Source organism: Stigmatopora argus, chromosome 14, assembly GCF_051989625.1.
Source record: "Stigmatopora argus isolate UIUO_Sarg chromosome 14, RoL_Sarg_1.0, whole genome shotgun sequence".
NCBI classification, from domain to species: domain Eukaryota; kingdom Metazoa; phylum Chordata; class Actinopteri; order Syngnathiformes; family Syngnathidae; genus Stigmatopora; species Stigmatopora argus.
In genome coordinates this window covers 11365552-11382285 of record NC_135400.1, presented here as the reverse complement: position 1 = coordinate 11382285, position 16734 = coordinate 11365552, and the positions used below count along the sequence as shown (strand labels likewise).

At 38.1% G+C, this 16734-nt stretch overlaps 1 protein-coding gene across 4 annotated transcripts in view; it reads left to right on the top strand.

Moving 5' to 3' along the window:
* The first annotated feature begins 75 nt into the window (after window positions 1-75).
* Window positions 76-16734, top strand: part of LOC144088690 (syntaxin-binding protein 4) — a 46316-nt gene continuing 29657 nt past the window's right edge. The window contains exons 1-17 of one of the 4 annotated variants that reach the window (XM_077619290.1): window positions 76-207; window positions 1062-1162; window positions 4216-4289; window positions 5518-5613; window positions 6233-6302; window positions 6381-6455; window positions 8120-8199; window positions 8778-8901; window positions 8991-9132; window positions 10460-10566; window positions 10662-10803; window positions 10952-11024; window positions 11456-11479; window positions 13751-13842; window positions 15006-15102; window positions 15685-15812; window positions 15921-16013. In XM_077619290.1, coding sequence (XP_077475416.1) covers window positions 4223-4289; window positions 5518-5613; window positions 6233-6302; window positions 6381-6455; window positions 8120-8199; window positions 8778-8901; window positions 8991-9132; window positions 10460-10566; window positions 10662-10803; window positions 10952-11024; window positions 11456-11479; window positions 13751-13842; window positions 15006-15102; window positions 15685-15812; window positions 15921-16013 — 1410 coding nt within the window. In that variant the 5' untranslated portion in view covers window positions 76-207; window positions 1062-1162; window positions 4216-4222. Of the gene's footprint in view, window positions 208-1061; window positions 1163-1580; window positions 1881-1935; window positions 2399-4215; window positions 4290-5517; window positions 5614-6232; window positions 6303-6380; window positions 6456-8119; window positions 8200-8777; window positions 8902-8990; window positions 9133-10459; window positions 10567-10661; window positions 10804-10951; window positions 11025-11455; window positions 11480-13750; window positions 13843-15005; window positions 15103-15684; window positions 15813-15920; window positions 16014-16734 lie in introns of those variants that run through there. The other 3 variants (XM_077619287.1, XM_077619289.1, XM_077619288.1) reach the window with 3 other exon arrangements.

The following is a 16734-nucleotide window of genomic DNA, read 5'->3' as shown; positions in this document are numbered from 1 at the left end:
TCTTTTCCTCACAACAATAAGCAGAGTGACCGTTTGTTAGGCTGTGGGCATGTTGCTTCCGGGTTAGGCTGGCGTGTCTAGCGATAAAATACAAGCAGTTTAATTCAAATTTGTTGACATTTACGCAAAAACAACGATCACAAAGGAAATATTCACTTCACCCTATTGCTCTTTCTACAAACTAACCCTTGGTAGAGGGATACCATAGTAAGAAGCTCAAATTGATCTCACGTTTTGCTATAGGTTGAAATTAGAGCCCAAATGCGCTGCTTTTTAATGCGATAATGAAACTACCCAAATAAATTAATAACAAAATAGAGGAGCCCTTAATGTAACATCAGCACGTCCTTACTGGATTTCGAGAATACTGCAAAGACTACGAATGTCACTTTTTCTTTTAAAACTATCCTAATGTTTCACTGCAGTGTGTGCGTGCGTGCATGTGTGTGTGTGTGTTGATGCATGTGTGTGTGTGTGTTGATGCATGTGTGTGTGTTGATGCATGTGTGTGTGTTGATGCATGTGTTTTTGTGTTGATGCATGTGTGTGTGTGTGTGTGTGTTGATGCATGTGTGTGTGTTGATGCATTTGTGTGTGTGTGTTAGTGCATGTGTGTGTGTCTTGATGCATGTGTGTGTTAGTGCATGTGTGTCAGTGATTTAGGGGGGGGGGTATTTTCTGAGTGCAATATACTTTCTCTGCGATTGGGCCCCAGCCCGTTTGATTTCTCAGCATGGAGTGGATAATCCCATAATCTGATAATGACCCACTGTGCAGATTTAGTGATTAAAGATCTGAGGCAAAATGGTCGTTGCTATAGTTGCCAAAGAAAAGGAAGCTAAGAGTTGCTCAATAGTCTTGACAAGAAATATATATTTTTTGATAAGTGCATATTTTTTAATTGTATTTTGGCCATATCACATGAAGAAACAATGCAGACCCAAAATCTTGATATAGCGACATTTTTGCTATTCATGTAGTTGCTCCTAAATATATACTGTAAAGTGACAGTAATTTAACCATTTCATGCATAAATTATGATTTCTTTTAAACCCTTACAGGGCACTCAATCCAACTCAATGCACGACTGCCATTGACAGCGCTGGACGTCCAATCCATTTTGACTGCGAGGGGACAATGAACAACAAAAGTGTAAGATAAGGTAATGTTATATGGTAATATTGACAACAACAGCAAAAGTCATAACAACAAAAATATGCCATTTTGTTGGATGGAATACGAATTATTCTATTAAAAAACACATTTGTACAACTATTAACCATTAACATTTAGCCATTCATTATGGGATGCCCAAATCATTCCACAAAGGAGTTGGTTCGGGTTTTGATTCCAACTCATCCAACACAGACAATTCTAACCAATGAGCTTCCTTCAGAAACCAGCAGCACCTGCCGGCAATCAATTGATAACACTTTCCAAACACCAGATTGGTTAACATACTTCCCCTTTACTCTTGTTCGGTCGGAATGAAAACCTGCACCCAACCCTCCCACCTCGGCCCTTGACAACCCCTTTGGCCACCCGTAATTTAACCACAAAGCAACAAATTGGCCGGGCGCCAGGATAATTCACACTTTTCCCCTCTTTTTTAAAAAATGTGTCCGATTTAAATTACGTAAGAGATTAAATGCTTGGGTGAAGGTGGACGATGTGTGGCTGGAATGTAGACGCGCCCTGCACAGACACACGCACACGCATGCGCACACACGCACGCGCAAACACACGCATCGTCATGCGGCGGCTCATCGGAGGCTGAGGCAGGCGAATCCCGAGCGAACGACCGTGTGGGGAAAAAACGGCCTCCATGACAAGATGCCAACCTTTTCCGTCATGTATAAAGGAGCCGTCATTATTAGCAGGTAAACAAATGGAATTCCCACGATCCGGAAACACCGCGCGTACTTTTTTATGCATGGGTAACCCGACCGCATGTGTTGCTATGGTAGTCGAGAAATGTGGCGTTAAATCGGTGAAACTCTGAAATGCTGAAGATCGGGGGCTAGGAAGGTTTTCTACGTGGAAAGGTGGTCTGAGAAAAACGTGGTTTCTGACTTGGGAACTCCTGAGTGGTTCCGTCCTTTGGGAATTAAACGCGTTTGGCGTCGATGTTGTTGTTGTGGGATTTGGAAAGATGCAAAAAAAACGACAGGTCGCCTTCTTGTTCGTTTTTCTCTTTGCGTCGATTTGGGTTTGAACTCTTCCATCTGTCGTCTACTCGCCCGTGCGCAAAGAGGAAACGCTGGATTTATTCCGCTTTATATCTGGATTAAAAAAACATCGTCTTTTGGGTTCGGAAATGGACCTGCGACAAAGTCGAGGTCGTGAGTTTAGCCCTCATTGACCCCAAACATCATCGAGCTGCTTAAACTGTAGCTTTGTAAGTGTTTATCTCGTTATTTTCAGAGATCTTCTTTGCTCAAATCTCGGCGTTCATATTTAAATTGATCAAAGTGAAAGCCAGACAGTCATGTATTGCAGATTTTTATCATAAATTAGGCAAAGTCTTAGCAACTTTAGATAAAAAAGGCCAATGCTGCATAGCCACAAGTCTTTTGACATTTAATGTTTAATGATCTGCAACAGTGAAGATATCAATATATATCTTTTATTTATTTATCTATAGTCAAAAGTGAAAAGCCTTTATTGTCATTATACAATAGCTGCGTATAACGAAATTAGCTATAGATCAGCGGTCACCAACTCCGGTCCTCGGGGACACCGATCCGGTGTGTTTTCCAGGTCTCCCTCTGCTAACACACCTGAATCAAATGATCAGCTCATCAACAAGCTGTCCAGAAGTCTGAGAACAATCCTGGTTATATGATTCAGCTGTGTTGTCCAAGGGAGATATGGTAAACTGTCGAAACAGTTGACGCCCCGGACTGGAGTTGCTGACCCCTCATCAATAGTAGTAGTTTGTTTCCCTCATAGGGGCCAAAAAGTTGAGCTTTCACAGAATTTCTAATTTTATTATTATTATTTTGTATTAGAACAGTATTTTCATTTTCAAATATAGAATTACAGAAAAAAGTTAATTCTTTGGTTGCCATTGACGGGGATAAACGTCAATCCAGTTGAATACTACAAACGTATGTTCACCCCTCCAATTCAAAATGGATTGGATGTCTAGCAGCTAATGGTTAAATGAGTGCACTCTATGGATAAAAAAATATATATATATTTTTGGGGGAAAAACATTTTGTACATGAACCTAAACAGAACGTTTTAGAAGAAATAAACATAGAAAAATTAAATTTTACATGGGTGTAAAGAATATTCTGGCCTTTGTTCAGTGAGAATTTTATTCAAAATTATGGTGACCTGCATTCATTTATGTTGATTTTTTTTGTGTGTGTTTGTACAACAGTTTTTGATTGAACATTGGTGTCAAAATATTGCAAAACCGCCTTAATTTCTTAACACGTTCTGTAAATTGTGAGCTTTTTCTGTTTCTCATTGCAATACCAATGGCAAGAAATGAACCAAAATTTCCAAAGATAAAACACAACTATCTAAAATATTCTTCTTTTAAAATTTTCTCTACTTACTACATCATGCCTGATGGCGGTCCAAATTTTCATATTCATGTTTTCTATTACTTTCCGGGGATTGTGGACGCTTTCCTAACCTCGGGGGCTTTTGACTTATTTTATTTTTCACTTAGTAGTTGCTTTTGACTTGCACATGATAAAGAAAGTGATGCTTTTTAGCAAAAAAAAAACAGTTTTAGTTTCCATTGTGTCCTCAATTAGCCTCATTCTTTCACAGCCAGCTGTGGGACTATCACACAGTTCGTGATAAACCCTCTGCAGCTGAAATATTGATAATGCTCCTTGTAATGCTTTTGGCAGTCGTACAGAAAATCGTTTGCAAGTTAGGAAGATGCCACTGGATAAAAGGCCAAAATAAACCAAGCTATTAATATGTCAGGGGTGTACTAACTTTTTTTTCACCGAGGGCCCTTTTGAGAAAAATCAAAGGAAATCCTTCTACTTTTATTCACCTTTCATTTTTGTTAACAAAAATTGACTTAATGTTGCATTGGATTGGATTGGATTGGATAACTTTATTCATCCCGTATTGGGGAAATTTCATTGTGGCAGTAGCAAGAGGGTGATTAGAAAAATACATAATTACCCCACGTTTTTGCTGATTTACTTGACTTATTTATTCTCTCTCTTCATCTTGAAACAGGACACTCATGGGTCCATATGGTGTGGACAGAGCAGTTCATTCCTTGGACTTTACAGATTGTGAGAATGGTTTGGGTGAGTATATTTGATCAAATTTATTTCTGCGCAAAGAATAATTCAGTAATAGAAAAAAACATTTAAAAATTATGAAGTCCGCCTGAATTTACGATACCATGGCAAAGTTAAACACGAGCTGTGGTTCTCAAAGTTTTTACACATATATAAAAGTATTTAAAAAAAAACATCATGTCATATAATAGAACATGGAACCAAAAAAGGCTGAAATCTTCCTCCAAATGAACGAACATAACAGGTTTAAGTCAGTTCTCCTAAGTCTCCGTATAGTTTGAACGCTAGTCGCTCCAATTTCAAAGTCATGAAAACAGCAATTGGATTGACAATTTCAAAAATAGATAGAATGGAATATCAAAAATAGATAGAATGTAATATCTGTGTGCCAGCCACCACATCCATTAATAAAAGTACTACTTTTGAACAGGATTTTCTTTGGAGAGGTGGTATCCCTGCTCAGTACAATGTGTTTGCCTGTGAGCCAAAGTAGGTCATGTGCTAAAGCCCTAACCCACTTAACTTAGCAGGGTTAAGAATGCAGAAAGCTGAGTGCTGTTGTTTTTATCTAAACGTCACTCCTATGACACTACACGCGTGCACATAATTCCCACCCGCGTTTGAGTGCTCTATTGTTGTCGTGATGCGGTTCATATTTTGTTGACGTTTTTTTCCGGGAGAAACTAAAAATAAAAAAACGATCTCACACACCAGCTGTTAGCCAAAGCGATGTTTTGATTTATACGTATTTTATTCTACGTTTGTGTCTCTCCATTTTGAATGGAATTTGTTTGCGGGCGATGTTATAATATTTGATATAATGTGTAATATAATGATAAAAACTGACAGTACTAAAGTGGACAGCTGTTCAAAAATTGACATTTAAGAAATTGAACACTTTGATGGCATTTGCAAATCAAAAGATCATTCAAAGCCAACCCTCCCATTTTAAATGAATTGGACTCGTGTCAGAAAATGAGTTAAAAAAAAAAAAAAAAGTGTACAAGAATGTTGCATTCATATAATGTTGTATTTGCTGGACAACATTTTTCTGAATGTTTTTAAAAAATATTTAAAGGCTTATAATAAATAAGGACATTTCAACTCATTTCAGTTAAAAAAAAACTGTACAAGAATTTTGCATTCATAGTGTAGTGTTTGCTGGAAAACATTTGTCTGAATATTTTGAAAGGCTTATAATAAATAAGGACATTTCAACTCATTTGTATCTTAGGTATTAAAGTGATTGGAGGAGTGAAGGAGCTAACAGGAGAGGAGTTTGGAGTTTATGTTAAAAGGATTTTACCCGGTGGCCTTGCTTCAAGTGACGGTAAGCGTACATTGAGTGAATTTATTATTTATTTGTTAGCTATTTGCTGCAGCATTTGAGTCATTTCTTTTGTGGCAATGGAAAAACGTGGACTACTTCACTCCTAGCAAATAAAAAGGTTGTAATCTCATGCAAATGTCTTCCACACGTCTCGTGTTGAATCCCTGGTTTCAAGCCCAACTCACATGTTTATGCATGAGTCAAAAAGCAGAATTTGCTAATATGTTAGAACATGTGCCCTGGAGTGTGCCTACCAGCTGAAGTCACAGTTAACTGCGTGAATTGTTCAGCGAGAACCGTGGACTGTTAGTCTATCCGACTGGATTTGGAGTGGCAGATCAAGTATTTTTGGACCTCTGCTTGTGAGCGCAGGAAAAAAAATAACAAAACTGAGTCACTACCAACTGGCGATATGCTATCTTTTCTCTAAATTTTTCCGTCAATTGATGAATCGAATCTTTGATCCTTAAAGATGGGCTGTATTTTAATTTCTTTCCTACAAGTCCCTTTTCATAGGACGCCTATTCATTTTTTTTGCTACAAAATAAAAATCTTATCGCTGATGGTCCCACAATTGGAGACTGATTTAAAAATAAAAAATGTACTTTGCTTCTGACAGGAAACCTTCTACCAGGGGACCAAATCTTGGAGGTTAATGGTGAAAGTCTATTAGGTGTCACAAGTGAAAGGTAATGTAGTCAAATCTGGCTATTTTCTGTTAAATATTGTTATTTATTAGTTGTACAATATTTTGTTTTGTTCATCAGGGCGGTGGATGTCTTGAGAGCAGCTTCAGCGACCAATCACATGCGACTTCTTATAGCCAGGGATGAGGAGGCAAAGTAAGTAGAGCCCCATTTAGTTTAATTTGGGGATTATGACATTGCTGTTTTCCTTTCAATTTGCACCCATTGGTCTTATTTTTAAGATTTTTTTGACAAGTGAACTTTTTTTCTTGTTAAAAATAAGTAATTTTTTTCCACCCTTACCTTTGTGGGGATATTAAAATGTAGAGTAGCGTGTCATCTGCATGGTTATGATAGGAGAGCTTGTGATGTTTTATAATCTGAGGTAATGGAAGCATATCAATGTTGAATAACAGCGGTCTGGGAATGGACCCTTGAGGAACACCATCAAAGCGCATTTTCAGTGAAACCTACCCATTATTCCAGTCTGTTACGTCAAATCCGGCACTGAGATACAGTAATACCAGAACAGATTATATTCCTGCTCCTGTGTTCTGACGAATGTCATTTAAGACTTTGATAAACACAGTTTCCATGTTGTGTTCTAGCCCCAATCCAGATGGAATTGATTTGAAAACATTGTTTTGCATCATAATATCATGAAAACCAGCTTTTCAATGACTTATCTTAACATAACAATCTGAGTTCAGGTGATAATATACCATAACTGGTAGAAGTACCTCCTCAAAACCCCCTCATAATCCATATCTGAGTTCAAAACGCACAGATTTGCATATTCAAAGATGAGAAGCTTAGAGCACTTTGCTGTGTCTGTTCATAAATTTCACACATAGTTTGCATTGTCTTGCCATTATCCGTAATCCTAAAGAAAGATTTTCTGACCGAGCGCTGTGTTGACACTCGATATTTTTTGGTGAAGGCATCGGAAATGAAAAATGCTCTCGTGAGAAGAGAAAAATAAGAAGGAAGAGAACGAGAGCAAAGGAGAGGGACGACTTCGGACAGCAACGTCATTCTTCTTCGATGCATGAAGATGTAGAATTGCATCAAAAAGGGCTGTCAGCAGTAAACTGCTCCGTAATGACAGCTGACCAAAGTAGGGGAAAGAGCTTAGCTTCAGGCTTCTCTCTGAGAAGATGAGCTCTATGTGTTAATCTGTGATTTAAGAACCCTATAGCAAAAGTATGGATTTGGAGGGAAACTGGAGGTCTGAAATGACCTTAACTCTTAAAAGGAGAGTGGACAGCTATTCAAATCTTTACATTTAACCTCTTTAATCCTTTATAGGGCAAGTAACTATATGTTATGTCATTGAAAATGTTATTTTTGGACACTTAAAACATTTAAACCTTTCTACGGAAAAAAACAATTTTGGGTCATTTTTAAAACAACTGAAATTAAAATTGTGTTTTTATACTATTTTTGGGTTTTGTAAACTAGAAATAAGCTACGGTTACATTCTAAAGTTTGTTTTGTTTTATATTATTTAACGGTCTAGATGCCCTTGTCTTGTTTTTGTGTCAAAATTGATCCGGTTTCAAGTTTGTGTGTGCATGAGTAGATGGTCAATCTTTATTTACTTTATTAATTTCACACTGAAGTAAGTCAAAGATCAAATTTCATGTACCAGAAAAAATGAACGCAGATTTCTGACTCAATCAAATGATGAGATACAAATCTCAATTACAATTTTATCTCACTGCTAAATAGATGGTTGACATTTGCAGTGTGTATAATTCCTAACTAATAACTTGTATTTTTTCCCATTTTTTTATTCCCATCTTTATTCCACTCTAAAGGAAAGAATTTGCTAACTTGCTGGAGAAATATGGCTCCAATGGTAGCACAGGATCAACACGCAACTCTCCAATACAGCAAGGTAGATAATGTTCTGTTTGTTTTCTATAAATGAGCTCCTTTTCAACTATTTCCTGATCTCATGCTCATAAAACCATTGCATGCTAGCAAGAAATGTAGTGCAGAGGCCTAATGCAAGAAAAAATGTTTTTTGGCAAAGGTTCTGAGCCTAAGGATAAATAGAATCAGCCAAGCTCTAAAAATTGTTTAGGACAAGTGCACTTGTCCGTTCCACAATTGCCAACATCTGTTTCCTTGGTGAAAGAACCATCCAGCTGGTACACATTTGATAAAACAAGCAAAAAAAAATTCTTTGTTTCAAGAGCAGCAGGTGGAAATCTGGAGTTTGCAAGATCAGGCCAACTAGACCTTAAATCCACCCATTTTTTTTAACATTTGTGACATTAACCCGTTCATGGATGATGTTCTATATTTTTTCAATTCAATTTATATAGCACATGGTCTCAAACCTGAATAAAATAATACTTAAGAAAATATGTTTATTACACAAATAAACGTGACCGTCGTGTCAATAACAACAATACATTTAATGTGGACCTTTTTGGTGCTCTATTTAATAGCATTTTCCCAATTCTTCAGGTGGTCGCTACCTGGAAAGTACGTCTTCGGGTTCCTCATCTCGCTCTCAGAGTCCCTTGTTGTTAAGCCCGGCTGGCTCTCAGAACACGTCCAACAACAGCGGCCATATGATGCGCTCGCTCAGGTAGCGACAAATGGAACGTTTGGCTCCTCGGTTTGAAAAAAAGTCCTCCTTTTTAACGGGAGTATGTACTCTTATGTTGATGTTGCCAGTCATCCGGGCGAAGGAGTGATTCAACTCATTTCTGTGACCCGATCCAGCAGCATGGGCATCACCCTGGGAGGTGGCTCCAACCGTCCCGATGGTCCAGCGGTTTTCATCCAGGAGGTCCTGTCAGGTGGCGACTGTCACCGGGTAAGAACTACTAAGAAATTGTGGACATGATCTTTTGAGAGAAGCTTTGTTGAATTGAATTGAATGTTTTTTTTGTCATTACACAAGTATAATGAGATTTAAAGCTTCAAAACAAAGTGCACAAATAACAATAAACAAATCAATTATTAATAAATTAGTGGTCAACATAACATACCTTTCGAACTTATATATTTTTCCTGTATTTTATCAGTTTTTTTTCAAATTGTGTAAGCATGAGTCAACAACTTAAAAAGGTAGTGTACAAACAAAAACAACAAACAAATCAATAAAAAAGTAATAAATGAGCAGTCAACATAAGTAGTCACCATAGATAATCTATTGCTGTCAATCGCAACAAAAATGTAATGATCAGTTAGTGAAGAGATTTATAAAACATAACCATTAAACAAAATAAATGAATACAATTCCCAGGGCAAAATCCAGACAGGCTACCCTTAATTTGAATCTTTATCATTCTTTATAGCCCCCAATTGTAGTTTTAGTAGCGTTGTCCACATATCATTTGCAATGGGCAATAAAAATATATGCATACATCATTTTAAACAGAATGAATGAATGCGGGTGCAAAATGAGGAGATAGCAGCAGAGCCAAAGCTTTCCTGCTGGCCCTCACACTTGAATTGCTGTCTCTGGGCTCACATAGGCAACCTGACACCAAAACAATGTGCGTGCCCAAGGACATCCGAGCACTATTTGTGATTCCAAAATCCTGCCTGAAATCAAAGCATAAATATTCATCAGCTCCTAAGGAGCTGACAGCATTGTGGTATCTTCCAGTCACACAACTACTGGTGTAATGGCTGACTCGGAGATTATGATTATCTAATAGCTGATTATTATTGCAATTTTTTTCTGAATGAAGATGTTAGGATGGAAAGGAATTCATTTCAGCCTGCCGCACCCTCGCTTCCTGCACCATTTGACATGCGGCAGTTTTTCCACATGATCTTCCATTTTTTTAATCCCATCCCCACTCCTCAACTCGGTCGCCCACTCATCTCAGCACTGGGCAATTAGACAAGCAAATGGGGGAAAAAAATCTAATGTTGACAGAAGGCTGGAATATTCACGTTCATATATTATGGCGAGCGCAAGAATATTGTAGCTGTATTTTTATTTTTTATTTTATTGGACAGATAGCTGGATTCAAGTGCCTGAAATGAAGATATGTAATATTTGTGTTGCATCCTGTACTGCTGGATGCAATGATGTAACTTTTGGATCAAGTCATATTCCATCGTTTTGAAGGAAATAGGGCTTTTAGTGTGATTCTTCCAGCTGCTAGATTGGATTTTTTTTTTTGCAGGATGGACGTCTCAGGCCAGGAGATCAACTTATTGCCGTTAATAAAGAGTCCTTGATCGGTGTTACCCACGAGGAGGCTAAAAGTATGCTGAACAAAGCCAAATTGAGGTGGGTACAGCTCACTAGAAACCATCTTTTCACATCTTTGCCCCTAACTTATTACAAATGTTAATGGATAAGCATATTTTCTGTTGGTTTCCCAGTCAAGAAAGTGCAGTGGAGATAGCTTTTATCCCAGGAAAAGGGCTCTTCCAAAGCAGCACATCTCTTCACAATGGCGTACAGCGAGCAGCAAGCAACAGTTATAATTCTGGACGCTTAAAAGTCCACATCCGATCACCAGAGGTCGGTTCACCTTTCTGCATTTTTGCTTCTCAAACAAAGTTTTTTTTTTCAGCTGCTTAGTTGAATTTGTGGTATTAACAACATTGCTGTTACATTTATGCCATTTGTATTGTGTGTGTAAGTTTATTTATTGTTATTTTTTTTCCAGATTTGTACAGAGGAGCCTGACTCAGTGTCCTCGCCTTCTTCTGACATCTGCCCACCAGATATCCACATTTCAGGTTTTAATACTTGTTTCTATCATATTTGGTTCATATCAGTGGTGTCAAAATCTGTAGGAAACTACTCAAAATTTACTAGAAATGACCCTAAAATTGAAGAAGTGACGCAAAATTAACTGCTATTGAAAATGATAGACATCCAACTCACTTAAACTGGCCTTGAAGGCTCATTTTTCAGTGCCATTGACGACATTGGACATCCAATCTATTTTGACTGGACAGGTAGACTGAACACATTCGCCTGGATTGGATGTCCAGTGCCATCAATGGCGGCAAGTGAGTTAACTTTTTGGGCCAAATATAAATATGAGATGTAGTTGGCATTCATGTGGCCCGCCAGTCCAACTGAGTTTGACACCCCTGGTTCATATTTCTATGCAAGTGGAGGGATTTCATCCTGTGTGTGTTTTGCCTGTCTTGTCTTGAAATAGCCACACAGACAACTACTGCCAATGGTAAGGGTCACACGTGGGTCCCGGCACCCAAACATCCCATCACAATCCCATTGACCAGGATTACCACAGTCAAGGTTATTTTCTGGGTGGTCTGACCCTTTAGCTCCCTTTCAAGCTCTTATTGGTTAAGCCAGTTGCTAGCCGTCACAGATGTCAGCCGTTTGCAAAGAGGAGCCGAGCTTTGTGTTGGAAAAATATCAAAGTAAAAAAAAATCCGGTGCCGGCCAGCTCTTCGTTCTATTGGAAGTCTACCATTGAGATGCTAAGTTTGAGTTTTTGCTTTATTTAATAAGGGACAGTACATATTCATGTTAATGAACATATTAGATTAGATATCTTAATTCATCCTGTATTCGGGAAATTTCATTGTCACAGTAGCAAGAGGGTGAGAATACAGACACAGTAAAAGATGTTTTCGACATAAATAAATAGGTAATAAATATGTATATGTAAGGAATGCACTCTTTTTGAAGGGAACTACACAGTCACCTCTAGAGCCAGACCTTGTTGATATGTTGGATTTTTTTGTGTGCAAAATCTAGCATTGGAGAGGGAGTTTTGTGATGTAAAGAGTGTGGTGTAAGCTTTGGCGTTGTACTGGGTAGGTGTTCCCCTGTCGCTGAGCATACCTTTTGGCTGGTTCGGTGAAGAACGTTGTGTTTCTGCCTTGCTTTCTGCCAAATGTTGATTGTCTTTGTTGGGCAGTTTCAACTGCCTCAGGTATAGAAAGCTTTTATTTTCTTCATTATTCCTCTCTGCAGTTCTGTGAGCTAGCTGGCCAATTTCTCTCCCTGTTGGCTTTGTCTTGGCTTGCAAGCGTCTCTTCAATGGGGAGGTACTGCTTGTTATGTCCCGAATCCATTTTGTACCCAAGCAAGGATTTCGGTTGCCGCATTGTTTATTAGTTAATTTGTGTCCTTTGATGCGTTCCATTGGTGTTCTCATAAGAGCCTCATTAAAATCTATGAGCATGTCTTCTAAAGCATGGGTGTCCAAACTGTGACCCCTGTCCAGTTTTTATTGGCCCGCAGCAAATGATACAAATAGACTTTTCATAAGGTCTGCGTTTAAAGCATGACATGTTGAAATCAATGAAGCACAATTTCAGTATTTAGTTTTACATGAAAAATTAATTTAAAGTGATGAATAGAGCGATTTTCTTTTTTCCTCTTTATTCTGCACTGTTTGTTGTAGTCGCGTAAATATCTATTGGAATATCCTTCATTTTTTGTATTATTTTATGGCTTGTAGCTCTGAACTCATTTACTGTCATTAAGAGTTTATTAGCATAAAATGCATTGCAAATGGGGGAGTAATCATGTTGGATTGCCTTTGTTCTAAAGGTATTTTGTAGATTGCAGTTTGCTTAGCGACACTAGGACGGACACTCAACTCAGAGTTGCTTCTTTGTTAGCCTTGAAATGACACCCAAAGCTCAGTTCCTCATGTATTCATTGGCTGCATCTATCCGGATTACTTCTATAGTGGCATTCTAATACCTCCACATTCTCTTCCCTTGTCCCAATTGCCCATTTTACATCAGGTTCCCTAGCACTAATCAGCTGCTGCGCTTAGACACATGCATGTTGATCTCTGCGAGCCGATCTCGTGGTACGCTTTGTTCGTCACTTATCCTAAAACAAGGCAGGGCAACGGCTGCCTCATCAAGTCGTGTACAATCTTGTTAGGAAGATAAACAAACATGTGACGTTACACGGGAAGCTGCTTTGAAAAGAGGAGAGTTAAGATGTGAACCTTTTCATTTAATATTTGATTTATTACGTGTTTTTTTTTTCAATCCTTACAAGTACACTCATTATATTGACTGTCCCTGAAGGGGTTAGTTAACACAAACTTTTTTTAAATCATTTGTGCGAGAATCAGTGTAGACCAGATGGACAGAGACGTGACTGAAAGCAGGATATAATACGCAGACTGTGGTGACACTTTTGTAAATACGCACACACATTGAGCCACTGCAATGATTGTAACGATGCCATCACCATGACAAGCAGACTCACAAATCTGGGACAGAGAAGCTCATCAAATTAGTATTAAACACGGTCTGTCTGCTCTCCTGTTTTTAGCGTTACCTCGCTCCCTTCCATGTAATCACTCATCTTTTTCCTACCTTTTTTTTAATCGTGCTTATTCCTCCCTGAGCTCATTCTGTTAGTCCAGATTATCTACTGATGATGTCCATTTTCTTTACATTGCATTCCATATTCAGGTTCGTGTTACCTGTTCAACTTGTTCCTTTTTTTTTTTTAGATGCAAGCAATCAGAGGTCACCCACTGGAGGGGCTAAACCTAAAATCACACTTGACCCCTACATTCGGCTCAAATCTGACAAACTGGATTTGGTGAGTTGTCTCCTAGGCTATACTCTCTCATGCAGATAAACTTGCCTTTTCTCTCCTCCAGCTTATGATTGATTTTCCTTTCAATCTGACTTTGCATGGTCTTTAACACTGACACACTTCATTGACCATGTTATCATTCTATAACCTCGCGGTTCTTAACACTCACTCCTGCCTTCAAACATCACATCTGATTGTTTTGGAGTTTTTTTTTTTTTTGACTGGCTGACTCAGCCCCGTGGCCTCTTGGCTGCTAGTTTAGCTTTTTGTCGAGAGCTCACCCAGAGGGAGCTGTACCCTCATTTCGAAGATCCAAAAGGAATGGTTAAACATTTCACGCACAAATTATATGACACTATTATATTGGCTATATAGAAGAATGGCTATATTTGGCCAATGTTGAAAAGAAGTGCTTCTATCAATCTTAAACCTTTATGGCAAAATTTAGCATACATGAATTTTAGCAATGGGATATTTTTTTCCATGAGAAAAACGAATGTATCATTATAAATATGATGCAAATTATAGTAACAATGTTGCAATCTTTAGGAGCGTTAAAGTCTATGAAATTCAAGATTTTTATTTTGCTCTCAATGGTTTAGTGGTTTGGGCTTTAAAGGGTTTAAAGAAAGATAATTGCCCAAACATGGAACATAACAAGTATAAACCATTATTATTATTATCATTATTATTATTATCATTATCATTATTATCATTATCATTATTATTATTTTTATTACTATTATTATTATTACTATTATTATTATTGTTATTGTTATTAGTATTATTAGTATTATTATTAGTAGTAGTAGTAGTTATTATTAGTGTTATTATTATTATTATATACACTATTATTGGCTAATATGGGCCAGCCAATTTATTCCTCGACCTTTTATAAGAAAGATCATCATCCAAACAGTGACAATAACAGTTGATATAGAATATCAGCTAGTATATACTTGATGGATATGGCCGATCTTGAAAAGAAAAAATATTGTCCGAACAATATTGAGATAATTATGAGAAATTAGATCTGCAGATGTACACTATTTCCCATTCTTGGACATCAACACAGTTGGCAATATGCATCGTCATGTCAATCCAGACAGGTGCACCGTAGTTGCAGTGCAAATGTTTTTATTTATTTCTTTTTAAATCCCTCGTAGGCTCTGTCCTTCCTCGGCTTGGATGTCACCGAGGAGAAAAGAAAGAAGTTACAACAGAGCCTGACAACTGACCCGCAAGGCACGGTGGCCTATGGAGGTAAAGCCCTCGCCATCACGCACACACAAACACGCAGATACACACTTCCAGTTGCGTCAAGTGCAAGTGACAGATCTGTGTTGAAAAGCTGTCAAATCGCAGCGCCACTGTGATGACCGTGTGTCACTTAGCGGTTGTGGCACTGCAGCGCGGTGGCACGTTCTTTACTGCCAGCCTAGAATGTTTTCCCAAAGCATGTCGCAAAATTTATGACCGTGAAAAGATCTTGTGAAAAACAAATCCGAACAGAAATCCATCAGAGTGATCTTTATTGGTCAATATATCGGTCAGAAAGATCATCATCCAAACTGGGAACATCTTCTGTTATGATATATCAGCTGGTCTTGAAAAAAGTCCACATATCGGCCAACCTTTAAATAATTAATTTCGTATATCCAATGAGGTAACACTTCAATGTAAGCACATTATTCTTAAAAACCTAACTTATTTTTACCCAATGTCGATCTTCTTGAATGAATGATTAATCTTGAGCTCTCACCCAAAACATTGTGATTAACCACTTACTATTTTCACAGGATCTTTAATAGACAATTTAATAACCCTGCTCTAAATTTTTCTCAGATTTTGTGGAGGCCACGCGGATGGTTTTCCAGGACAACTTGGAGGAGCCGAGTTTAGCGGCAGGTCCCTTCATGTTCTCCTATCACGAAGCGGCCAGTCTCATGGACACGTCGGCCTTCCATTCCCCCGTAAGCAGTCCACTCGTTGTCCTACGAGACGTGTATTTTATTCCCCGACTGTGGTAATTGCATTGAAATGACCTAGTTATCAATGCGTTTGTTGTGTCCGCACCGCAGACATATGAATCAGAGTGCAGCTATAACAGTGAAGATATGGAACAATTTCAGACGGAAGTGAAAGAGCTGCAAACACAAATGAAAAAACTCAAGGTGAGCTCACTCACATCACAGTCAACGTACGAACATTGAGCTGCTGTTGTCCAAAGAATTCGACTACAGTCAAATCATCTTTTTTTGTTTTTTAATCCCACCCATGAAATCCTGCTTTGTTGCAATTTCTGTTCTTGGCATTAGTTTACAGTCTTTAGATAGGTCAGATATGATTTTTAACCTTTGTGAAAATTATTTGGATGAAGGTTTGTCAACTAGTTACTGTCATTTCTAGAGTTTCAGACCCTCGGGGTAACGGCTAGCAGTTTTGTTGTAGCACACCGTCCCAGTCAATCCTTTTTAAATCAAAATGAAGTCAAAACACCAATGCTAGCCTTAAACTGTTCTTCTGTATGAGGATTAAGCATCAGATTGAAAACTGCTAATTAGCACTAGCGTCACATCCTCTTGTGATAGCAAACGGTGGATGATTATTTCATTTAGTTTTAAAGAATTGTAGCTACTAGTCCTAGTTATCCGTAAAATCTTCTGAGTTTCTGATGAAGCTTCTAGCGATCTTTGACGTCGCTCGTGCAACATCAGAATTGGATATTTGTTCCTATTAAAACATGTCTAATCGTCCATGTTTAGACTTGAGTGGCCTTCTCGTGACAGCATATTATAAAATTTTAATGGGAAAATATGAAGCTCATATGTCCCGAAAAAAAATCCATCAATGACCCAATTTGTTGTAAAAGCCGCAGAGTACTGAGAGAAATAA